Raw genomic sequence first — 26,810 nt, 5'->3', positions numbered from 1 at the left:
ATCTGTTAATATGCTATGCATGCTTATTTATTCCTGGAGATGGATGCAAAAAGTGTCATTTTAACATAATTTTTTTAAAGCTTGCAACAGTTTAGATGATAATAGTTTAACCCGCAGGCTCTATTTCAAAATAACAGTCATCATAAATGGTATTGGTGCTTACCAACATCTTTTCTAGCCCCTAAAATTCTTTTTTTAAACACTGTTTCATTTTTTTTGTCACTAGGAAACAGCCCAAGATAATGGCTAAAGGATTAGAAATAATAATAATAATACTCGGGATTCAAGTAAGTTAAGATGGGGTTAGTTTTTATGCATTCACAGATTAGGTATTGTTAAGTTCCTCAATGTATCCTTGCAAAACAAAATGGCCAGTGGTAGCACAACAAGACTTACTGTCTCTTGTGATAAATCTTCCTGAACCCTTTGATCCCTGCTGCAACAAGGCACTGTAGCTAAGCATTACAGAGAAGGAAATCACAAGGACTATAGGTAGTCCTTGACTAATGTCCAAACTTGGGATCAGAATTTCCATTACTAAAGCAGTTGTTGAGTGAGTCATGCCCAATTTTATGACCTTTTTTTGCCATCGTTTTTAACCAAATTACTGCAGTTGTTAAGTAAATCATGTGGTCACTAAGCAAATCCAGCTTCCCAATGACTTTGCTTGTCTGAAGGTAGCTCGGAAGATTACAAATGGCACTCACATGACACCTGGGACACTAAAACCATTGTAAATACATTCCAGTTGCCAAGTGCCCAAATTTTGATCACATGACCATTGGGGATGCTGCGATTGCCATAAGTGTGAGGATTGGTCCTCACTTTTTTCAGTGCTGCTTTAACTTTGAATGGTCATTAAATGAATGGTTGTAAGTCGAGGACTACCTGTACCCTAGCACAAGAGGTTTGTGTGTCTGTGCCTGAGGACTTTCCAAGCAAGGCACTTGGAGCTACAGAAACTATTGCTTAACGCATTGTAAGCCACCCTGAGTCTCCGGAGAAGGGCGGCAATCTAAATCAAATTAAAAAAAAACTTATCAATCTAAATTTTCCTTGATGAGCAGAACCTGTAGGCCCACAGACACCCTGGACTAAAGTGTCTACACAGCTTCTCCACACAAGAGATCTGGCCCTCAGGACAGGGGTGAAATCCAGCAGGTTCTGACAGGTTCTGGAGAACCAGTAATGGCAATTTTGAGTAGTTCGGAGAACCGGCAAATACCACCTCTGGCTGGCCCTAGAGTGGGGTGGGAATGGAGATTTTGCAATATCCTTCACTGGAGTGGGGTGGGAATCAAGATTTTGCAATATCCTTCCCCTATCATGCCCACCAAGCCACACCATGTCCACCAAGCCACAGAACTGGTAGTAAAAAAAATTGGATTTCACCACTGCCTCAGGGGTCTTTGGAACATAATTATCTCTCACCTAACCTTTAGAAGGATCAGGAAAAATTAGTACAGAACACAACAATAGAGTTGAAACCCCCTGTTCAAGCAGGAGACCCTAGATTATGTCAGACAAATGGCTTCATTCCATTCCCTTCATAAAAACCTCCAGTGATGGAGTACCCACTCCCATTTCTGAAGGCAAGACGTTCCACTGATTAATTATTCCAATTGTCAGGAAATGTTTTCTTCGTTCTAGGTTGCTTCTCTCCTTGATTAGTATTGTGGGTTAGAAAGAGCAATGGCATTTTGTGGAATTAGTCCTATTCCTGGGCAGAGACAATAGTTTAAGAAAGTTGATTTGGGGTTATCCCAAAGAACAGGGAGTGACTGGTTATTTAATTGATTATAATTGCATTTTTTTAATTACTAGTGAAAGACATGCAGCATAGTTTCATTGGTCTTAGGTATCTGTCTACATTTTAATCTGCAAGTAAATGCCCTTATGCATTGCTATGTTTTGGGCAGCAAAGTGTTTTTAGCCAATGCTGATATTTGGATTTCCATTCTTCCTTATATTTTCCCATTAAACATAACTTTTTTTCCCTTGATGACACCAAAGTAATTAATTATCACCATTGGCTGTTGTCTGGTATTTTGTACACATTAACCCCATTCAATCTCTGTGTGTGTCTGTGTGTATGTATTGAGACAGAGATGTGTGTGTTATACGTGTGCACACACAAATCTTTAAAATGCTTCAGAAATGGCAGCTGTTTTCATTAATCACTGCAGAAATACTCAGTGCTCAACAGTGTAAGAAGAATAATCAAAGAAAGCATCTTCAAATTGCCCATAACTTTCCATTGTATCTTCTGTTTATTGCATTCATTTTGTTTTGCCCTTGGCACAGCTTCACTCAGATTTCCATTTCACAAAGTTCTTTTATTCAGGACACATCATCACCAGTTCTCCTCCAGTTAATACATATTTCACTGCTGTACTATGAAGTTGAATGTAAAATGTGATTGCGTATGCAGTTTACACAGGATCTGAAAATAAGTGGTGAGATAATTGGTGGGAAGAGACACAGCCACTCTGAGGGCTCAATTTAGAGAATTGGACAGAAGAACACAATGCTTGTTTGCTAATTGAGAGCAATTAACAGCTAAAATTTGCAACAGTTCTCTAATGCATGATAGTGTGCTTAGTATGTTCACTGAGACCCCAGCATGTAGAGGACCGATATTTCTGCATGCCTTTTCTTGTACTGTACCCTTAAATTGAGAAATGATGGAATTATGAATACAACTTTTGTCAGGGACCTTCAACATCAAGAAGGGGTTTACAAAGTAATAATTTTGTTTCTATTATCTTGAAGCATAACACACATTTTTCATGCGGGAAGGGAGGAGTGTCTGCTCAACTTTCTGCCCCAATATTCAGTGCCATTAATCTCCTAGATGTCTCCATCAGCAGTCTTTCTTGCTGCGAAAAAGACAACTCCAACTATTGAAAATGAGGATTAAGATGCTGAAGTGGCTGCCTGGCACATCTGGAGCATATTAAGACAGATATACTGACAAGGAAAGCCTGCTTCCAATCTGTAGCAAGAAAAGGCTTAACCCCTGGGCTGGGGCGGGCATAGTGGAGGGAACAATCACAGCTTTGTGGTAGATTTACTGGACTGGGAACAGTGAATAGATCCACAATCTCAAGTGGAAAACAATCATGAACAAAACCAACCTTTCATATAACAGAAAAATAGGCTGAAGTTCCAACGCAGCAGGGAACCTAAACCATCTCAAAACCCTTGGTGATCTGTCTTCACTTAGGATGATTTCATACATTACAGAAAAGAAATCTGAAGCTTTGTGTCAATTAACAATGACACAAGAAATTCTAAGAATTCAAAGAACTGGTACATGTAGTTTAAACTGCATTTTCCACTCCCAGATAATCATTCTTCAAGAGAGATTTCTTGCACCAAATAGCCTTGTCTTCCATGTCTAATTCTCCTCTGTTTCTTCCTTATTTTATCTGTCCTCTATAGTATCATCATATCACAGAAAGTCTATTTAAGGCTTAATGTATTTTGGGAGTTACCCTCCTCGGAATTTCACATGATTAACATGAACAAATTAATATCAGTCTAGCAGTCATTTGATATTGATGATCAAGGTCATCTTGTCCTTCTTTTGTATTAGAAATGGCCCATTCAAATGTTGAGCCACTGCTGATGAAAAGCGTAACCATTTACACAGAAGGCAGTCAAGGAAGCAAGATTGTTTGATACTCATGAGCATGTGAATGTGAAAACCTGCATTTCAATTTCCTGCAAGGTGCAACTGGACTTTCTGGTTTTTCTTTGAAGACGTTTGGCTTCTCATCCAAGAAACTTCTTCAGCTCAGAGCTGAAGTTTCCTCTTGAAAAAGCACCTTTGGGACAACCATGCTCTGGATGACTGAGAATCTCCATAGACTTCCTGCAAGGTTCTTTCATAAAGCAACCTTAATAGAAGTCAGCATCTCAATGTTTCTGCTTGCATTAAGGTTGGAATTGATGAACCTTCTTGCATCTCAAATTTTTCTGAAACCAATTTTTTTCCCTTAAGGTATACAGGTAATCCTTGACTTACAATGGTTCATTTAGTGACCATTCAAAATTACAACGGCACTGGAAAAAGTGACTTATGACCATTGGTCACGCTTATGACCGTTGCAGCATCCCCATGGTCATGTGATTTACATTCAGATATTTGACAACTGGTTCATATTTATGACAGTTGCAGTGTCCTGGGGTCGTGTGATCATCTTTTGTGACCTTCTGACAAGCAAAGTCAATGGGGAAACCAGACTCACTTAACAATGGTGTTACTAATTTAACAACTGCAGTAATTCACTTAACAAATGTCGCAAGAAAAGTCATAAAATGGGCAAAAATCACCTAACAATTTTTTCACTTAACAACATAAATTTTGGGCTCAATTGTGGTCGTAAGTTTATTTATTGATTGATTGATTGATTGATTGATTGTTCAAATTTATATACTGCCCTTCTCCCGAAGGCTCAGGGCGGTGAACAGCCAAAGATAAAAATACATAGAATATAAAATTTAAAAATAGTTTAAAACAAATTAAATAGTATTGGCCCACGACAATTAAAACACCCCCAATTTAAAATCAAATTAAGAACTAAATTACTCAATTAAAAGAGTTAGGCCAGCCCGACTTGTTGGAATAGAAAGGTCTTGAGGGCGTGGCGGAAGGTGCGTAGATCTGGAATCCTCCTTATCTCCGGGGGCAATTCGTTCCATAGGGCAGGTGCCCCCACAGAAAAGGCTCTCCCCCTGGGAGAGTTGAGAACTACATGTATATTTTGATGAACGATCACTAATAAATGTATTTTTGTTTACATCTTTCAAGTGTGTGTGGGGGTGGGTGAGGGCAAGGGCATCTTTGAATCAGGTTTGACTGCTGGAAACTGTCTGGGCAAGACCCTGAAGTTCTCTTGGCAAGATTTTGGAAACTGGTTTGCCTTTGCCTGCTTCCTCAGGCTGAGCGAGATTGACAGGCCCAAGGTCACTCAGCTGGTTTTATGCCTAATACAGAACTAGACTCATGGTATCCAGGTTTCTAGCTTAAGCACTACACCAATATACACCAATATGGCTGTCAATCCTAAAATTACATTACAAAGGAAGAACAACCAAAGACTAATGTGTTTTGCTCTGAAGGAAATGGGGAAATTAGGTGACATCCCATTAAAATGCAAAGTGAATGAATTTCTCTCTATTCTTGAGATTGCCTCTAATGTTGTAGTAACCATCATTCTTCAGCTGCTTTTAGAAAATGACACAGTAGACCCTGCCCCCTTGAGGGCAAGCAAGAAAATGCATCTGACTCCTTACTGCTTAAGAAGGGTGAGGGTGTTTCCAAAGCGATCCTTACTGTCTAATATTCTGCTTCATTCATGTTATCTTGCTTGTGCAGTGATGATTAAGTCTATTGCATTTTCCCAGGAGTTCATCCACTTTTTAATGCCTAAAGCCATTAAGGTGGGGCAGTTGAGAAAGTTGCACGGTGATTACATTAGAATTGGTCTTCACGGAAGCAGAGAGATGTTTTGTAAGAGAGAGAGAGAGAGAGAGAGAGAGAGAGAGAGAGAGAGGGAGGGAGGGAGGGAGGGAGGGAGGGAGAGAGAGAGAGAGAGAGAGAGAGAGAAGTATCTCATAGAAATAAGATATGCACTCTCGGATACATATTCATATACCGTATTTTCCGGCGTATAAGACGACTTTTTAACCCAGGAAAATCATCTCAAAAGTCGGGGGTCGTCTTATACGCCGGGTACCCGAATCTGAGTTGCTGGCGCTGACCGATGACACTTTGGGAGCGCCGGCAACATTGAGGGGAAGCTGTACTCCGAATTAGTTCCAACCTACAAGAGGTGCCAGGCAGTGCGGGGCCCACGAGAAAGGAACGCGTCCCCACTCTACCCCGGAATTCGGATCACCTTCCTTCCTTTCCCAGCAGTCCACGGTGAAAGCGGCGCCGCGGTCGACCTGGGCCAGCGCCTTGCACACCTGGCTCTGCGTCTCCATTATGAGAAGCCCCATGCGACTTCGCATGTCTCCGCCCCAGTCGCGCAGCTCTCCCAATCCGCTCACCGGAGGAGCCATGAAGTGCTCGCACCACCTTGCCAGATCTTCCTCGTCCTCCTTTCCCCACAGCTTTTCCCGTTGTAATTGCTGCTGCTGCTACCGCCGAGGCTGCTCCTTCATCTCCGCCCACCGCACCAGACCCAGCCCGGCCAGCACCGCCGTGGCTCCCGCAGTCCAAGCGGATCGGCGCCCGGGCTCGCAGGCGAAGGGTGGGAGTGCGCAGCGCACTTTCCTGGCTTGGCGCCGATCCGGACGGCTGCAGAAAGAACTGGGCACCGGCTGTCATGTCTTTTCTGCCGTGCCGGGTTTGGCACCTGGGCTCCTGGGGTTTAAGCCTTTGGGCCGGCCCGTGCTGCTCCAGGATGTTCGCTTCGGGCTCCTTGGAATTGCTGCTGGGCGCTTCTTCCCGTTGGGGCGATGGTGAGTGGACTGCGGGAGCCACGGCGGACTCCTTCCCCACGAGGTATTGCTCTGCATTTCACCACCTCTTCCAGGCTCGCAGCCACCCACCATCGCCCCAACGGGAAGAAGCGCCCAGCAGCAATTCCAAGGAGCCCGAAGCGAACATCATGGAGCAGCACGGGCTGGCCCAGAGGCTTAAACCCCGGGAGCCCAGGTGCCGAACCCCGCACAGCAGAAAAGACATGACAGCCAGTGCCCAGTTCGTTCTGCAGCCGTCCGGATCAGCGTCCGGGCTCGCAGGCAAAGGGTGGGAGTGCGCAGCGCATTCTCCTGGCTTGCTTACCTTAGCTCAGTGGTTGGGGGGGTCAAACAACCCTTTCACAGGGGTTTTGATGGTGGTGCAATACAGAAAAACGAGCGCAGCCCTCGCCATCCGGAATGAATGGTGCTGTTGTGGCGGTGGGGGAGGGGGCGGCAGAAGCGGGAAGAAGTGGTGTTTGCGATGGCTGGAAGCTGTGGGAGTGAAGCACTACTTGAACTTGTGCGGCATGAGCATTCCGCCTTGGTATATTTGTGTCAGGAGTGGCGCAAGGCAGCCTTTGTTTCCTGCTGCCTGGGACTCAGAGTGGTAAATAGCGTCTGATCCGGAGAGCTGCTGGATTTTGCTCTCTAATCCGGCTGCCAAATCAGCCCCCTGCAAACTCTCGTCTCTCAAGGAGCGCTCCCTGAAGCGGGGCTGGAAACTTTGGTTGGACTGCTTGAGAGAGGAGAGCTTGCAGGGGGGCGATCTGGTGTCTGCAATGGAGAGCGGCATCCAGCTTTTTCTCTCCGCTATAAGAGCGCTGTAAGAGCGGCAGCCCTCATCTCCTAATGTTTGGGACTCGGAGCGGTAAATGGTGACTGGTCCGGGGAGCAGCTGGATTTTGCAGTCCCAAGCATTAGGAGATGAGGGCTGCCACTCTTACAGCGCTCTTACAGCGGAGAGAAAAAGCCGGATGCCGCTCTCCGTTGCAGACACCAGATCGCCCCCCTGCAAGCTCTCCTCTCTCAAGCAGTCCAACCAAAGTTTCCAGCCCCGCTTCAGGGAGCGCTCCTTGAGAGACGAGAGTTTGCAGGGGGCCGATTTGGCAGCCGGATTAGAGAGCAAAATCCAGCAGCTCTCCGGATCAGACGCTATTTACCACTCTGAGTGCCAGGCAGCAGGAAACAAAGGCTGCCTTGCGCCACTCCTGACACAAATATACCAAGGCGGAATGCTCATGCCGCACAAGTTCAAGTAGTGCTTCGCTCCCACACTTCTTCCGGCCCTCAGTCTCTCAGGGAGATGCTTGACTTCCTCTCAGCCCCAAGACACTGGCTGGCCCATGAGATGAGAGAGAGAAAGAATGAGAGAGAAAGAGAGAATCAGAATGAGACAGAGAGAGAAAGAGACAAAGAATGAAAGAGAGAGAAAGACAGAATGAAAGAGAATGAGAGAAAGAGACAGAGAGAATCAGAGAGAGAGAGTGAGAGAGAGAGAATGAGAGACAGAGAAAGAGACAGAATCAAAGAGAACCAAAGAATCAGAGAGAGAATGAGAAGAGAGGGAGAGAAAATGAAAGAGAATCAGAATGAGAGAATCAGAATGAGAGGGAGAGAGTGGGGAGAGAGAGAAAGAGGGGGAGAGAGAGAAAGAGAAAGAGCGGGAGGGAGAAAGAGAAAGTGGGGGGGAGAGAAAGGGGGACAGAGAGAAAGAGAATGAGAGAGAGTGGGGGGAGAGAAAGAGAGTGGGAGAAAGAGAGAAAGGGGGGAGAAAGAGAATGAGAGAGAAAGAGTGGGAGAGAGAGAAAGAATGAGAAAGAGGGGAGAGAAAGGGAAAGAGTGGGGGAAAGAAAGAATGAGAAAGAGAGGGGGAGAGAGAAAGAGAATGAGAGAGGGGGGAGAGAGAAAGAGAGAATGAGAAAGAGTGGGAGAGAAAGAAAGAGAGGGAGAGAGAGAGAAAGCGAAAATGAGAGAGAGAGAAAGAGAGAATGAGAGAGAAAGAGTGGGAGACAGAGAGAGAGAGAGACAGAGAGGATGGAGAGTGCCTGAAGGACCCCATCCCGTACTGGGAGTCCAGGTGCTTCAGCAAGCGGGGCACTGGATTCGTATTAGTGGTCTGCGAAATTTAAAATTATGAAGTTGGTGGTCCCTGAGGTCCAAAAGGTTGGGGACCCCTGGCCTAAGACCATCGGAAAACACATATTTTTGATGGTTTTAGGAATAACTTTATCGTTGGGGGTCACCACAACATGAGGAACTGTATTAAAGGGTCGCGGCATTAGGAAGGTTGAGAACCACTGCCTTAGCTGCTTGCCTTGCTTCGCTTGCCTGAATCCATTCCATCAGCAAGCAACTCCCTGCCTGCAACCAAGCAGGCAGGGAGTTGTGGACTTCAACTCCCAGAATTCCTCAGCCAGCAAAACAAAGCTGGCTGAGGAATTGTGGGAGTTGAAGTCTACAAGTCTTAAAGTTGCCAAGGTTGGAGACCCCTGTTCTATTGGGTACGTAAGTTTTTTTCCCCTTTGGGATCTTTAAAAAAAAATAGTTAATTGGGTTTTTTTTTAGTTCTTTTTTAGACCTAGCCATTTAAAGTTTAGGAAGTTTTAAATTTAGCTTTCATATAAAAATAAAAATAAAATAAAATAAAATAATATTTGTGTAGCTTTCTGAGATTTAGTGTGTTTCTGTAGTGTTTCACTCTAACTACACAAACACACAAAATCTCACAAAGCTGTATGTGGAATTTTGTGTGTGTGAAGTGTGAAAGTTGGGTTTTTGGGCTTTTTGTGGCTGTGTGAAGTTCCTGCTTGTTGCAGGGGCCATTTTGGGTCTAGCACAGCTACTTTTACATTGTGGATGAGCCAGTTGTGTTGTGTTGTGTTGTGTTGTGTTGTGTGTGTGTAAAGCGTGAAAGTTGTTTTTTGGGGCTTTTTGGGGCTGTGTGAGGTTCCTGCTTGTTTCAGGGGCCATTTTGGGTCTAGCACAGCTGCTTTTACATTGTGGGTGAGCCAGTTGATGTTTTTTTAATTTTTATTTGGTGTGCGTTGGAAGAGGGGTAGTCTTATACGGCGAGTATAGCCCAAACCCTATATTTTAACAGGAAAAGTAGGGGGTCATCTTATACGCCCAGTCGTCTTATACGCCGGAAAATACGGTATTTAGACTGCTCTAAATATAATTTGGCAGATGTGAAGACTGAAAAAATTGCACGTGATGTATATTAAAAGGCTAATATGGTTCAAAAGTTGTAATCTTGCATACCTATTTAGAAGAAAGCTCCATTAGAGTTTCTCCTAAGTAAGGATATAAAACTCCAACTAAAATTGAAATCAATATATCAACAGGACTACTGAAGTTTCACCTAATCTTCTTTATATGTGTATGTATTTGTGCATATTTTGTCTACATTTCTGCTTGCTTATCTTCTTTAGCTGTTTTGCACAACTGTAACTAGGTATTAATTCCAAAAAACATAACCAGAGGGTGTGATATCTGTAGGTAATGAGAACTGTAATCCAATGTAGTCATAAATACCAGGATGGTGGAGCTGAGCTGCTTTTCCAGCCTGGGTTAATCTCTTGTGGATGAAGGTACAATTCTAAACTAACGCCAGCCATAGTTTAATATCAACATTGTCCCAATGAGTTACTGCCAAGCTCATTCACAAAGAATTCCGCAAAGGCCATACTTTAATAATCGAAGCACTGAAGCTTACAATTATGAGCGCTTATGATTAATTGGAGCTTACAGCTCTGACATTAAATCAAAATGAATTCTGGCTCAGACGTACATGGAAGCAGAGAACTGGTAATCCTAAATTGGGGCCATCTATATGATTATATTGATAACTTTTTCCACAGTTGACAAAGGCATCAGATTTTGCACCCTTACAGAACAGCATACCCGGTGCTATTATGTTATTATGTTTGTAAAACTCAGTTGCGTACACTTGACATTGTCAGTTTTAGTGTTGTTTTAGTAAGGAGCTTCCCAAATATTTTAGATGGTACCACCTTTGACCTTTTAAAAATACATGACCACTCAAAAAAAAAATGGTGACCTTGGGGAAAAGCTTTGTTTACTTCCAAAATGGCTGCCACTGAGTGCTGCCATTTACAAATCATGAGTTTATCTGAAGAGAAACCAATGAGGTAGCTTTCTGCCACTTTCCATTGCAACCCAGGATTCTCATGTTCAACTGACAAATTACTTCTGCCTTTTTTCTGGATATGTAAGCATACTTATAAACAAAATACTGAGTTAAAGCCATTTGCCACCTTCATTTTCTAAGAATGTATATCATTCAGTCTATGTCTGTTGTAATTTCTTCTAAGATTAGATTAGATGGATAGATGGATAGATGGATAGATGGATAGATAGATAGATAGATAGATAGATAGATAGATAGATAGGGATGGATGGATGGATGGATGGATGGATGGATGGATGGATGGATATATTTTAAAATTTCAGTGTTACCACCCCCTATCACCAATTAGAAATGTAGAGTTCTTGTGCTGAAGTTATCTCCTCTCTAAATCAGAGATCTGTAATCTACTAACAGTTTTAGTAGCAAAGTATCTTAGGCAAAGGTGGGGGTTATTGTGTTCTTTCATTTATTCACAGAGCCATTTGATTAGGCACAGCTATTCAATGTAACATATTAATATTTAGCATAGGATGTAGGCTACTTCTGTCTAGAAGTCCATCAAGAAAACTCTATGCTTATTTACAGAACAGTGGTCCAGTATCAGCTTGCATTCCAGCTGTCCATCTTCAGTGTCACTTGGACAAGCCAGCTGCCAGTTTTTCAAACCACAATTTGAACATCTCTGCAGTAATTTGTTCTTTCATCATAGAATTTGCCAGCCCACTCCAAAGAAAGTATCCATAGGGCAAATGAACTTGGGTTTAACAACACAGCACACCAACTGCATATATTAGATTCCGAGCATGATGTTTTACATCTACAGATTACTGCAAATAATAGAGGTAAGATTTTTATCCCAGGATCTCAGCGAATAATCTATAACCATTGTTTCTATTGGTCTTGTGTCAATTATACTATCTGTCACAAAGCCCAGAAAATTGTTTGAGCCATTCAACAGAGGGTTAGTTGACTATGTGGTTGAATCAAGAGTCTCCTTGTCTAAATATCATTCATTGATCAAGTTGACAATTACTGTAGCAAAATAAAACTTTATCCCATTATAGATGTTACACAGCTCTATGATATTGATAAAAAATGATGAGTTTTATCCTCAAGGATCAAGGAGTGCTATATAACAATGAAAAAAAATGAAGGTAGATTATCTATCTGGGCATGCTTATACCAACATATATTAATAACATTTAGTCATTATCCTTTATCACACAGAAAAAATACTGCTTGATCTTTTAAGGGAGAATCTTTATTTGAAATAGTCATAACCGGATATGGCCCATTTCCCCACCTTCTTTAATGTTTCCACTATATTGAATTTTAGACTGTAAACCGTTTGGAGCAAGAAACTGTTTCTTCATACTCAAGAAAGAACCATAAGCATTTATGGCATAAAGAAAAAAAATGTCAATTCTTGTTTCTCTGTGTTTCTTACTAGTTTTCTAGGAAAATGCATAGTTTATTGCTCACAAAACCATGGCATTTTCCCATTGCCATGTGATACAAAAAGCTTATTAATTTAGCAGCTATACCAGCATTGAAACTTAGGCAGCCAAGATCAACTCAATTGGAATATTCAGTTGTGTCCATTGTGCACCCTTCACCATTCAATGTCTGAGCATTCTGTTTTAAGTGTCTAAGATTCTCAAGCATCCATATCATCATTGCCCCAAAGGTGCTTTTCAAAAGGCAACTAGACTTTCTTGGGGTCTTTTTTTTTGTTGAAAACATTTCACTTCTTTTTCAAGAAGCTTCTTCAGTTCTTGGATGAGAAGCGAAATATTTTCAATGAAATAAAAAACCAAGAAAGTACATTTGCCTTTTGAAAAGCAACTTTGGGACGTTCTGTTTAAAGGGAGAGCTGCCCTGGCCTCTGTCTTGGTTAAAGATTTCCAGCAGCGCACCTTTTCTACTGTTTAATTATTTTAGTTAGTTCCCACCAAAGCATATACCCACACACATATACCCACATACCAATCCATTAAAAAAAATGTGAACAGCCTTCTAACAGCTGAAGGTACAGAAGGTTCAGACCAGAGGTGGGTTTCAGCAGGTTCTGACCAGTTCTGGAGAACTGGTAGAAGAAATTTTGAGTAGTTCGGAGAACCAGTAAATACCACCTCTGACTGGCCCTGCCCCCATCTATTCTCTGCCTCCTGAGTCTCAGCTGATTGGGAGGAAATGGGGATTTTGCAGTAACCTTCCCCTGGAGTGGGGTGGGAATGGAGATTTTACAGTATCCTTCCCCTGCCACTCCCACCAAGCCATGACAGCCCACCAAGCCACACCCACAGAACTGGTAGTAAAAAATTTTGAAACCCACCACTGGTTCAGACCTTCTCAAATGGTGAACAATCCTCTTAATCATCACCTTGGACAAATATTTATGCATTGTTCATTGTAATATGAAATAATTTATTTGTGGTTTTCACAAATAAGATTCATGTGAATTTCTCATGAAGGCATGCAGAACGTAAAAACTGCATGCATAAGCATCTCATGGGAGGGCAAATGATGGCATGTTCATCATGATGGCATGATACAGGCATGCCTTATGTACTTATATCAGATGTTGTGATGAAAATATTACTATATTTTTCGGAGTATAAGATGCACCAGAGTATAAGACACAGTTTAGTTTTTGGGGAGGAAAATAGGGGGAAAAAAATCTGCCTATCAGTTATTCATCTGGCTAGCGTCCTTAGTCTGGTCAGTTTCAGCACATTAGTTTGCTGGTTTTTTTATCTCCTGCTTGGGGATAAAAACAGCTTCTAAGGCACAGCTGAAAGGAAGCAGCAATGAGAAAAGCAGGCAAAGCTGGGAAGATCCTTCACTCACTAGTGCCTCGTTAGCGCCTCATTAGGGCTGAAAAAAAGCTTCAAAAAACCTACATTCAGAATATAAGATGCACCCAAATTTTCAGCCTCTTTTAGGGGGGGGAAGGTGTGTCTTATACACCGAAAAATATGGTAGGTTGTATTCTTTGCACAATGACATCATGATGCACATCTTATTTTGATGTCATCATGGCTTGTTACAGATGCTGCTGCCCAAAACAAACAGACAGTTCGGAATCTCATAAACATCTCAAACAATGAGCTAAACATGTTTGGGATTGCAGCCCTGAGTAAAATACAAGAATTATAACAAGGTTTAACATTAGGTTCACATTCTTATTAGTTGTAACTACCACTTCAGCTTGTTTAATCTTGGAACAATACACCATTTCCAAGAATCAGATCAAGCTTAGCAAAAGAACATTTTATCTAGAAGTATTATCAGAGAGGTTGAATTAATGATGAGAATTTTTTTCTTTTTGGTTTCCGGACAAATCTTCTGAATCGTGATTAAAGAGATCACCAATGTCCTTGTCTTGTTTTGTAAAATACACCTAGATTGATTCTCTTGTCTGATGCTTTCAAAGAGTGTCTCTTTAGTGGTCATTCAGATTTTTGCTGCTCCTTTCTGATTGCTCTAGTATTACCAATTAAGTAATGAACCTACAGTATCTTTTGATGGCAGAAAGAACATTTTAAAAATGAAATCTACAGTATATTACTGGGATCTGATCCTAACCTAACCTCACCAATAACTGGTTGACTTAAAACCTATTATCATAAATTGTGTAACCCATGACAAGAAAAAGAGTACGTGGAGGAAGGGGTCTATTCACTAAAATAGAATGTGTTGCTTTTTACCATCTTTAATACAGCCACAGGCATTGGAGTTAAACATAGAGCAGTGCCTCTTCTGCTCTGCCCCATGGAATGCAGTTCTGAGGAGTCCAAAGATGCCTCCTTGGGTATCAATTTTCTTAGACAATCTCCTACCCAATGCTGGATATTCTTAGCAATTGCTGTAATTGACTTAGGACTCTCCAAGTCTCCTCTAAGAGATCTAGAGAATTCAGGACAGCTGAAGATGAACATGCAAAGGAAAGGCTGTAGCTCACTGGCCCCATAAAGCAAGTCTTAATCAACGGCCATATATGGGCAGCCTCCAGATATTGGGAACAAGAAGCCAGAGCAGGAGGCAACCTTGAAAGTTGGGCAGAGATAATTAATCGTGTGTGTAAGGAGCTATTTTCTAGTCCACGAACTCATAGCTCGAGCCACAAAAATGGTGAGATGGCTTCACACAACGCCAGCCACACTTCCTTGCAATCTGTGTTCTCTCTAATTGCATCCAGTTTTGATTTATGCAAAATGCAGAAGTTCAATTATCGACTGGAACTAATGGCAGAGCATATTTGTCACGCATGCTGAGACAACCCCCTTGGTTATCATATTTGTTAGAGGCACTATTTAAATCTGCACTTTTGCCAGTCCATTTATTCTCCATCTAAGGTGACTTTTGGGGAAGCAGAATTGCTGGAAATTTAGGGGAAGGCACATTTGTCGAGAAAGGTCTTCTTCAGAAGGGGAGGAAGGTTGGTAACCAAACAATAACCAAAACTCCTTTCTATTTCTATGGGACATTTTGTCCTGAGTTAGTCAGGAATGCCACTCCAGTTTTAGAGAATAATCTGGCCAAAAATGTTAAGCAGAAACAATTTATTTATGCCCAGCCTTTATTGTTTTTACAAACAACTCAAGGTGACGAAAGTATGCAACAAACCTTCCTCCTCTTATTTTCTCCACAGCAACCCTTTGACGTGGATTGGGCTGAAAGACAATGATTGTCCCAAGGTTACCCAGCTGGCTAAGGCAGGACTTGAATTCATTTTCCCGCTTTCTAGCCTGGTGCCTTAACCACTGGCTCTGTTTTGTTTCAAAACAAAAAAAAAAAGTCTTCAGATGGGCATGCACCAATCTCCCAGACCTGTACTAGGGATTCAAACCGTCAAACTGCCGACCTTTTTGATCAACAAGCTCAGTGTCTTAGCCACTGAGCCACCTACTCAGTATTTTTGCTCATTTTTATTTTCATGTTTTTGATGTAGGTTTCTCTGCTTCTTCTAGAAATGAAGAAGCTGGTGCCTGTGCTCAACCTTATATTTTTATCACGAAGCATTTGAATACTAGTTTAAGATTTTTGTGGATCTCATTCTTTAAAGCGACCAAGCAGTTTTCTCCAGTTGCAGTTTTAACCATAGCAAAGACACACCCTGGTAATCCTGTGTGTGTGTGTGTGTGTGTGTGTGTGTGTGTGTGTGTGTGTGCGCGTGCCATATCCTGTGCCATCATCAAGAAAATATTATGAGCCCAAGAGAGAAGCAAATTTAAATCATCCTTAGTTATAACTAAGTTCCCTCATTCTGATGGGCAGAATCTCTAAGGCTTTCACCAATTTCCTTGGAAGGAAAGAGAGAGGTGACTGCAGTGAATGAGAACAGAGGAAATTGAGACAGAGATAAGGACTGGGAAGCAGGTCCAGCAAAGGTTATGCTGCTAGTTTTCTGCCAAATGTACCAAGTGGTGCAGCCAATTTTATTCTGTGTCCTGACAACACTTTGTTTGCCTCAGCCTCACATCATGTTTTGCATAGCTTTATCCTTGCTTCTCATTAAGTAACTACAAAATACAGAGAGCTAAAATAGTCTAGAAAATGTATATTTATGCCAGCAGGTCTTCCTTTCACAACAGGAAGAGCTGGATTAGGCTAAGAGTCTATGATTTTGTAACTGTATTTGCATGATATGCTTAGACATAGTTAATTTCATCGGGTTAAAGCTACTGTATCTGTACTGCCAAAATCCAGACCATCACTAGGTGGCAACCTTAAACTAACTACATATACTAGTACACATGCACAACATAGTTAGCTCAACTATGTTGGCTATTTTATGATTGAATGTGTTTCATAAGTGTAATCAATATTAAAAATGGATTGGAATTGCCAGGTATGTTAGATTTCAAAATCATTCATCCATTTAGGATGGCCATAGGCCATATTAGCTGCAGATTATGAGAGTTCTAATCCAATATACTGTACATGAAGACTATTCCATTAGGGAAGGCTGGGCATTGTTTTTTTAGTTTGTTGCATTTTGTTGATGTTTTATCTGCTGTATTTGTTATTTCTAATAACTTAGGAGACCATTTTCCAACCAAGGCATTATTGTGTGCTCTCCAGCAATGGTTTGGATGTTAAGGGGGGGTGGGGTGGGAATCACCCAAAGGATTTACAGGATTTGGCATTATTTTTCCTTGGATGATCAGAAGAATTTTCCTGATCTAATATAAAATGGTTCTAAATCTTTGAAAAAATGCTGTTCCTTCATAGTAATAATAGTATTGCTCACAATATCGTGCTAGATTCTGTTTGTATTGTATTGACATTACTTTATTCCCAAAACTGTCAGCTTAACTAATATATAAATTTGAAATTGTGACTGTTGTTGCATTTGAGATCTTAGAAATAATCCCAACTAATTGAAGCTATTTAATGTACAGGAGTTTGGAAAGACATAGCAATATATTTATGGTATGGTATGGTATGGTATGGTATGGTATGGTATGGTATGGTATGGTGATATACATTCTGCACGCATCCATCCATAAATAAACCAAAATGCATCATTTATAAATAAACAAAGAGTGAATAAGACTGAGATATCTATGGAGATTCACAGTCAACCAGGTCATGGTTGTCCCAAAGGTGCTTTTTCAAAATGCAACTGGACTTTGTTTTCTCCAAGGAAAAACAGAGTCTAGTTGCTTTTTGAAAAAGCACAAGACTGAAGTATTAACAGCCTTGGGGAAAGTCCCAGTATTTTCAAAACAACAGTTTTAAAAGTTAGAAAATAGAGGAAGTAAAGACAACTATGAGGCTGCAGCATGTGCAGCGAGTATCAAATACTGTTTTGTGAGAAGATGACCAAAATGGAAAAGGGGAAGGAGAAATCCTGAAAAAGGATATGCAGTTAGTCTGGAACCTACTGCAACATTTTGTTGTAGATCCCACTTCTCTTGTATTTCTGATTCAGCCCTTTTTGCTCACACCTCTTGCTGAAGAGCTAAAGTGAGTTAAAGAAAGGGAAGTCTACTTCAGATTCTTGCAATTCTTTTAGACCATTGCTTGTCTACAGCAGATATAATTACTTCAGGTTAAGCCGATATTCAAAGAAAATGCAAAGGAAATATATTAAAACACATGTGTGCATGTACACACACACACACACAATATTTGATAGTGCATGCACTTGTAATGTTTACATGTTTGCTTGGGGGTATGTCCCACTAAATACAGCAGAACCTCAGTTCTGATTTGATAGTCACAAGATTACAGTCTGAGCTTCTTCCAGCAACTTTTATTCATATGGTATTTCCAAGCAAGACTTTTTATCATGCATTGATTTTTCTTCATCTCCATTATGGAATTCTGCAGAAAGGAAGGTATCCAGACACCATCATTTTTACTATAAGCATATCCTTCCCATATTTTTCTACAACATGTCTTCCATCTTTTTTTTCCTATGAAAGAAAAGAGATCGAAAATCCCACACAAAACTTTTGACTGCAGCTGTAGGGGACATCTGGGTCTGCAGGTACCCATTTTCTCATACACACAAATCCTTTTTCATTTATATTTCAGTTTTACTAAGTACAGTCATTTTTATTCAAATATAAAGTTCAATATGCAGTTTATGTTGTCCTGTTTCAAGAAACCTGCATTTATATTGTTTAAAATTAAGATGAAAATAGACTTCTTAAAGGGGGTAAAAGCCCCAAAGGCTGCTTTGCCTAAATAAAGTATACCAGTTTTAAATTTTTGTCATAAAAAACAACAACCCAACTATGGAAAACTTCACAGTTTTATCCAAAGGTCCATTCCTTATATTTTGAAGATATATAATATGTGGCTTCTGCCCTAGATATCCAAAGTGATTACTAGAAATGCAAAAATATGGAAGAATTGTCAGCGTTTTTTGAAAATCAAATAATCATGTGTGCAAATAACCTCTTAAGTGCATGTTGCTCAAATGATTTATCTAGGCCCAAAGGATGAAGTCTACATGAGTTCCACAAATACTCGCTGGCCACACTCACCAGCTATAACCACCACCTAATTAGTGGGAGATCTTCACCAGGTAAGGATCCAATGAAACAAGTTGACCAGCATGGGAGAGACATGCACCAACATGGCTGAAGAAATCATGCGACTCTCTCATTACAAGGGGCCTTCTCATATGCTTCCCCTAAGAAGCACTGCAGGTCTGCAGATGAGTCAGAGGTAGTCAGTCATGCCTTTGTGCTGAAGATTTGTTGAATGTGTTAGAAAATATGTGGTGACTGCTAACAGATACTCCACAGTGTGAAAACTGTCCATTTGAACATTATGAATTAGGACTATGCATGCTTTGAAAATGAGTCACAGAAGTGTTTCAAATCTGCAACTCCAGCTCATCTCTGCTATTCATTGAAATAGCCATGGTTTTCTCTTCCTCTTCCTCCTCCGCCTTTTTTTATTGCTAAGCTTCTACAAACTGCTTTAAGAATCACATCAATCATTAATGCATTAAAGCAGCTGTATTTTTTTCTTTTTTAAAAAAACAGGCATGGCTGCTGGGATTGTCACAGAGAGAAACTGAATTCATGCAAGGTGCTGAAAAGCATTTCTGAATAAATGTGAAAGTATAGACTGCCATAATTGCTTTCTGAGTTAGTTGGTTGATTGATTGATTGAATATAATTTCAGTTACTCTTCCCTCAGTGGGGAGAAGAAATAGATCCCCAGTCTTGAACCAGTGTGATCATTTCTCAGGTATATCAATCAATATGGATAATTCTAAAACTGGTATCTTCAAATCCTTCCAGACTGCCATTTTTCAAGATAGCTAAATTTTTAAATGTTGGCTAGTTGGCAAAACTATCTCTGGAATGTGTAAAATGCTTGCTATTCATGAGTACCAAACAATTTCAATGCATCCAGAAGAAAAATCTGAAAAACTAGCTCCCAAATATGATAAGCAGAATCACTTAATACCATCAATATCTTCATAAAGGCTACAGCCATTTTAGTGGAAAGAGAAAGTATCATAAACTAGCCTCTTACTCTGAAAGACTGATGTCTACAGATTTGTTTTTAAGAAAAGGAAAACATAGGATCTGCTTGCATAGTCAGTTTCATCTATTTTATGTATTCGCAGTGCCACATTTTTTGTTTCTCACAAAGGCTCTGAATGACTGACAATCAGAAAAAAATCATTAAAAAAACCCCTCAGTAAAAATACTACCCTCTCCTAACTCAACATTTATTCAGCCATGTACCTGTCATTTTGAAAACATAAAAGGGAAGTTGGTAGTTAGGAAACAGCACTGACTGGAAGGGAGTCTTTGCAAATCAAGATGAAGTCCTGCAAAGACCTTGAGACTTTCTGTCAGATAACACCTAAGTATATTTGTGCTGCAAAATAGGTTTCTTTTCCTAATACCATACATTGCTTTTTAGAATGTTAAAGGGAGGAGATTGATAATAACCTAATACCAAAAGCAAAATCCAGGGACACTTGAATCAATTCACTGTTGTTATGATTCCAATCTTTATCTCAAGATTAAGTGAATTATCCATTGGGTGCTTTAATGACTACTTTGCAAGGACTGTATTTAAAATGTTAGCAAAATGATTGATCTGTTCTACGTTCAGCTTTGATTTTTACTCCAAGTCACTGACTTCATGCTAAACCTATAGATATACAGTATTCAAGCAAAGTAGGGCATGTGACTGATTCTAATCATCTACTCCAAAATGTTACTTTTCATTCATTTGTGATGAGGGGCCAAACACAAGGCTTGTGCCTATGATACTGGAGGGTCCAGGCAATGGGTTTCCCAAGAGCACTCAAGAATTAAGGCTGTTGAAAAATACCAACTTGGTTAAATGACAAATTAATGTGCGCCCAAAGTTCACACCCATAGCTTTTCATTTGCATAGTGGTGTGTATTTGCTGCTTCTTTGCTCATAGGACACCACTATACCACTAAATCTATGCTTACAATTGCAAAGACACTTGTAAGAGGAAATCAAACAAAATCTCTTCCTCTTAAGCCCTCGGTTTTCAAGAAAGATCCCCATCTAGGGTAAATTGGAACTGGGTGGTAATAGTGGAGGAAACTTTTCATCAAGATTGTAATATGGAGGGAAGATGGTGAAAACATTTTTGCTATCTTATATGCCACAATTTAAATCTTGATCATTTTCTTCTTGCCCACCCAAAAGGTGCTATCTTAAATCTACCCACCCAAAATCACGAGTACATGTAAACACACAGAAACAAGAGAAGCATAAGTTTGCATCTGAATTTTCAGAATTGTGATGAGAAAATACAGTTTCTTCTGCATTTAAATCAATGCTTCTAGGGAAGACATGCACACACATACTTAAGAAAGGCCAAGACTCCAGTGGGACTGTAACATCATGGGCATCTTCATAGTCATTGCATTTTCTGAAACCCAAGGCTGACATCAAGAATTTGAAAGGCTTAAGATTTGTAGCTGTATTAACTTCCACCATGCTGTAAGATGCATAGCCACTCTATGTCTTATAACCATTAATATAAGACTCAGACTAGGCATCAGGTTTTTAAAAATAGATCTCCCACAGTCTTGTTGAAAGTGAGAGGCCCGTGTGAAGAGCACAGAGTACAGAAAATTCTATCTCCTACCCAAAATATCCACTCTGGAGCTACAGTATTCCCTACTGCTGTTCCATCAGCACATTGTAGTTTGCATGGTATGGAGTCTAGCTCAGAGAAAAATGGTATCAGGGGGAACGAGTTGGTTCATTTCCCAGCTGCCATACAGTTCTCATGACTGAGGTTTAATCTTATGGTGTCTGTTGCTGCGACCTCTAATTTGTTCCTAAAAGCCAGAATTTAATATTTAAGACTGTGGAAGAAGTACAAACGGGGTTCATATGAAACACAGATCAGCCAAGCATATCTTTGCCTAACTTGTGGTTAGGCAAAGTGGTTAGTATGTGGGTCATGTGTACCCAGAAATTAGGGTTAACTGAGTACGTTACCCATAAGAGTGTCTTGCAAACTTAACCGCAGGCAAGAAGGCCAAAATAGCAAAGAAGCTGGAGCCTGGATCCCAAATTGTTTACCTGATATACCTCTGGATTTGACATTTCCCCTTTCTTCTAAGGAGTCTCTTTTATCTACTTTAAAGAAAACAAAATCAGAAGAAAAAGCGATTAACAGTTAAGCTGAACTTCCCTACCTTTGGGTCTCTCCTTCGGCACCTTCCTGTTCCCCGATTTCACACTCAAGTTCTCTCAAACATTCTTGCTCATCAGCCATTTTCTTTGCTGGGTTAAGATTGTGAGTTGAGTCACTTTTCTCTCCAAACTGTTTTGTAAGAATGATAAGAGTGCAGTTGTTCTCTCACCACTCTTCCTGTATTGACTCTAAAGCCAGATGCACCGGAAACCATGTGGGACTGGGGGTGTGAGTTTACTTTTTAATCAGAAAGAATCATTCTTTAAAAAAAAAAGTCTTAAAAGAAGAAAACTAATCCCTCCCCTCCCAAAAAAAAATCTCAAGTACTAATGCAGGCCATAAGGGGAACAAAGCATAATTGCAGCTCACAGAGCAATCTTGGTGTTTAAGTTAAACTCACAAAAGCGGCAGCACATCTGTACTTGCAACTTTAGATACTTCACATTCTTCTTTCCAGCCTTATCTGTGTTTTGTCTGTGTAAGGATCCTTAGAGCAAATAACAGGGTTGGGAGATTGGGCAGTTGCAACACAACTTCAAGTATCTACAAGCTGCATATTTGAAGGGATGGAAGGAATAAGAAATCCACAGTCTAGCAAAAGAAAAAAAAACTGACCAGAGGGGCCACGTAAGACAACAAGAGATATTGTTCAAGTTAATGGGGGTTAAAGGTTTAATCAGTTTTAAGCAACCCTAACTACCTATAATGCATCTAACCACATGAAACAGTCCTTTTCCGCCAATGGGCCAAGTGACTTCCTTAAAAGGACAGATAATTTCAGTGTCCTGATAGGTCAATGCATGGTTAACTGTATGGTTTTATTTTAGTGTTTTTACTTTTAGAAGAAGACACGGACGGGACGAGATGTTTCAGAAGATTAAAAATGAAATGAGCATTGTAAAGAGAATATGCTGACTCAAGAGAAGGAATGGAGGACTCCAATGTACTAATCTGCTCCAGACAACAAAATATTTTGGATTAGCCCACTTAAATATGTCATTTTCCACCCATTGATCCAGACAGTTTTTTTTTTTCAGAGTAGGGACTGAACCAGTTTATGAGAAAAGTGAAAGTTTTATTTTATTACTACTGACCTGGTATCTGTAGAACCTTTCACATGTATCCAGAATGCCACATTCATACATTTCTAGCAGGGGTGGGTTCTACTTACCTTTACTACTGGTTTGCATTGTGCGCATGCACAGATCACTTCTGATGACGTCCGGGTCAGTGGGCGGAGCCTCCTGACAGTTTTATTACTGGTTCTTGCGAACTGGTCCGAACCGGGGGCAACCCACCACTGATTTCTAGGCATCAAACACATTCAAGGCCCCAAAACAGAACCCCCTCACCAGCATTTTCTTATTCCTACTGAAAAAAAGAGCAATTTGAGACCTCCTGGATTCTGATTCATTGTTCTCCAGAACATAAGTAAATGCATTGCCAGATACTGGACACTAATCACACTGAATTTCAGCTTTATGCTTGCTCCATTCTAAAACAATCCTATCTCTCACCTTTGACTACATAGCTAGCTAAAGTATGTAATCTGATAAGAAACCTTAGTTTTAATTTAACCCATGAGCAATGGTGTTAAATCTTAGAATGAGTTTTCTTCTTTTCTTTCTCCCTAACCCACAAGAATTGTTTGCATGTATAATATTAATAAAAGAGAATATCTGTAGGTCAAAAGTGGGGTCTTGGATGCTCTCTGAAATGTTTGTTTGCTTCAGATTTTCATTACTCAACTACGTAACATCTTCAGTGCACAATGAAACAAGAAACAACCAAACTCAGACAACACCAAAGAGTCCATATATATTGCATTCTTTTCATAGGCCTTTATTCCAAAATCTGCTAAAGTGAACACTAGGCAATAATAAAATTGTTGTTCTTTTTATCAGAAATAAATCCTACTAATAAGTTCAGTGAGATCTACATCCTTTTGGGAAACTGTGCATAGAATTGCTGCCTTACATTATTAAAAATTATGGCCTTAATACTTTTTATTCTCCTCATGTGAACCTGTACATAAATTGCTTCTGTTTAATTGGGGGGGAAAAGCCACGAAAAATGTTTTTGTACTTTAAATAAATTCTCCAGTTTTTCAAACTAGAATCCTGGTTTGCTCCATAAGTATAGGCATGTCTGTCAAATCATAACGTATTTTCTGTCATCTTTCACTTGCTCTTAAGAATTATTAACCTTTCTGACAAACCTACCCCATGCATTGCATTAAGATGTGATATTTTGATCACATGGCTATGGCTGCCATCTTGGCTTTTTTTATCTAACTAATGACTGTCAGATTTAACTGTTGAAAATTGTTATTATGTACTGGTAAGCATGGGAAAGCAAATTTCCTCAAAAGTTTTTTTTTTCTTTTTTAACCATATCATTGTACAAAAATGTTTTAACCAAGGAATTACATATTCCATGTGAACCTAGGTATGATAATGCAGAGATTATAAAGAAAACTTTGCAACATGGAAGAAGTTTGGTCTATAATTAACCTGGATGTAAGAAAATATAACTTTGATTTTAAAAAAGAAGCACTGATTACTAGCATGCCTGACTTTCTGGATAGGATTTCTCCATAATGTTTTTCCCTAATGCAAGTACACATTGTATACCTTTCTTGCTAAGTTAAACTCATAAAGTTAAAATGTGAGAAATACAATATTTAGTTTTATTAAGAGTTTGATGTTTACCCCTTCTAATAAATTTGTATGTATGTTTTGCTTAAAAGGAATGCAAATTGCTTTCCTTGTAATATAACTTAGCTGATTCTTTTACCAAGGTCATGAGCAATTGAAATATAAATGGAGCTATGGTATAAAGTGCACCTAAACTGTACAGTTTTTTTAAGGGTAAAATAGCCCAATTATTTTCTAAAATGTGTTTGGAAATCTACCTGGAACACATTAACATTTTACCTGGGAAAGCCCATCTGAACTCAACTGAATTTATTTCTGAATAAATATTAGGATTGCCCAGTAAAAAATTACTTGTCTAATCACACCAAGCCCAGACAAGAACCATTGTTGCTATGAGTTGCTGATTGTATTCTATTGCATAAGCACTGATCAATCCTCTTTCAGTGCTTGCACAAGTGAACGTATGGAGTGTTAAGGCAAAATGGTGTAAATGCTAATCTGCGTCCCTTAGGCATTTTACAAGCATCTCATCCAAAGTATTTGAGGCTCAGAATGAAAGAACGGTGGTTAGAAGTAGATGGGGTGGGGAAAATGAAACTGCTTTGTTAGAACAGCTTGTACACAGATAGGACTCCATGGAAGAGGAAATAAGAGCATGAAGCAACCATGCTCACCATTCTACCACTTCCTCTTGATATCTTCTCCCCCCCCCCCTTTGTGTCAATATCTTCCTCATTTCTTTTCTAAATTCATGCATGAAGCAAGGCCTTTAACACATAGCTCGAACGATGCAATTTACAGTACCTCGGGTGGTTTCAAACTGTGAAACTATGCATTCTTTCTTGAACAAAATTAGTGAAAAGAGAGAGATTGTCTTTAAATAAGACTCCTCAGATTAATTAGATTAAGCATGTGAAAAGCTTGGAAAATGTTAAGAAGTCTGTATTTTACATGTCTATTGAGAAATCAATTATTCCTGGTTTATTGTGCATAGGATTGCGGCCTGAAGCACTGAATAAATGCAGAAATACTGTATTCTGTTAGCAAATGGTAGCACTTTAAATGATTCTTCACAATCCAGGGGTGAAATCTAAAAAAAATTTGCTACCGGTTCTGTGGGCATGGCTTAATTAGTGGGCGGGGCTTGGTGGTAAGGTGACTGGGAGGGCGTGGCTTGTTGGTCAGGTGGACATGGCCAAGTCAATGTCACTTCTTTGCCCTTTTTTAACCTACAAAACACAACACAACACAACTGGCTCACCCACAATATAAAAGCAGCTGTGCTAGACCCAAAATGGCCCCTGCAACAAGCAGGAACCTCACACAGCCACAAAAAACCCAAAAAACCAACTTTCACCACTTTACACACACAAAATTCCACATACAGCTTTGTGAGATTTTGTGTTTTTGTGTAGTTAGAGTGAAACACTACAGAAACACACTAAATCTCAGAAAGCTGCACAAATATTATTTTATTTATTTTTATTTTTATATAAAAGCAGCTAAATTTAAAACTTCCTAAACTTTAAATGGCTAGGTCTAAAAAAAGAACAACTAAAAAAAAAACCCAATTAACTATTTTTTTAAAGCTCCCAAAGGGTAAAAAAACTTACCCAATAGAACAGGGGTCTCCAACCTTGGCAACTTTAAGACTTGTAGACTTCAACTCCCAGAATTCCTCAGCCAGCTTTGCTTTGCTTTGCTGGCTGAGGAATTCTGGGAGTTGAAGTCCACAACTCCCTACCTGCTTGATTGCAGGCAGGGAGATTCAGTTGCTTGCTGATGCAATGGATTGCAGGGATTGCAGCAAGGCGTTGCGACCAGCAGCTAAGGTAAGCAAGCTGAGGAGGGGAGGGGGAGGGATTTTTGCTACCAATTAGCAGGCAACTCAGCTGGGATTGTCAGAGCCATTTAAAAGAAAAAAAAGGCTCTGATGATCGTGCGGCTCAGCTGGGCACGGGGGGCGGGGGCAGGGATTTTTGCTACCAGTTCTCCGAACTGCCCACCGCCATCGCTACCTACTTGCCCGAGCTGGTCCGAACCGGGAGCATTTCACCCCTGCCACAATCAAATATTTCTCCAAAACCAATGATCATCTTAAATCTGCCCATTTATCCCCCATGTTATATTATGCTAGTTACTTAATTTGTATGTCACCCAATCCAGAAGTCTTTAAATGTCTGTGGAACCTCATAAAAGGGTCTAAAAATGTGAGTTGTGCTTCTAATCCCACCCACCCCCTTGCATCAGTGGTGGGTTGCTACCAGTTCACCCTGGATTGGGCGAATCGGTAGTGGCGGTGGTGGGAGGCTCCGCCCACCCACCTGGATGCCTCTGCGCGTACGCAAAT

General features: G+C 40.3%; 1 protein-coding gene across 1 annotated transcript in view; it reads right to left on the bottom strand.

Annotated features, from left to right (window-relative positions):
* The window catches only part of LSP1 (lymphocyte specific protein 1), a 122,951-nt gene extending 101,031 nt beyond the window's left edge, over positions 1-21,920 (bottom strand). Inside the window, exon 1 of the mRNA XM_070933089.1 lies at positions 21,805-21,920. Within this exon, the coding sequence (XP_070789190.1) occupies positions 21,805-21,884 (80 nt within the window). The 5' untranslated portion in view covers positions 21,885-21,920. The remainder of the gene's footprint in view (positions 1-21,804) is intronic.
* Between the last annotated feature and the right edge of the window lie 4,890 nt (positions 21,921-26,810).

This window comes from Pituophis catenifer, unplaced genomic scaffold, assembly GCF_029215685.1.
Source record: "Pituophis catenifer annectens isolate HBS135680 unplaced genomic scaffold, rPitCat1.0.hap2 SCAF_1, whole genome shotgun sequence".
Taxonomy (NCBI): domain Eukaryota; kingdom Metazoa; phylum Chordata; class Lepidosauria; order Squamata; family Colubridae; genus Pituophis; species Pituophis catenifer.
The sequence above is the reverse complement of the archived record's forward strand: the minus strand, read 5'-3'. Positions and strand labels throughout refer to the sequence as shown.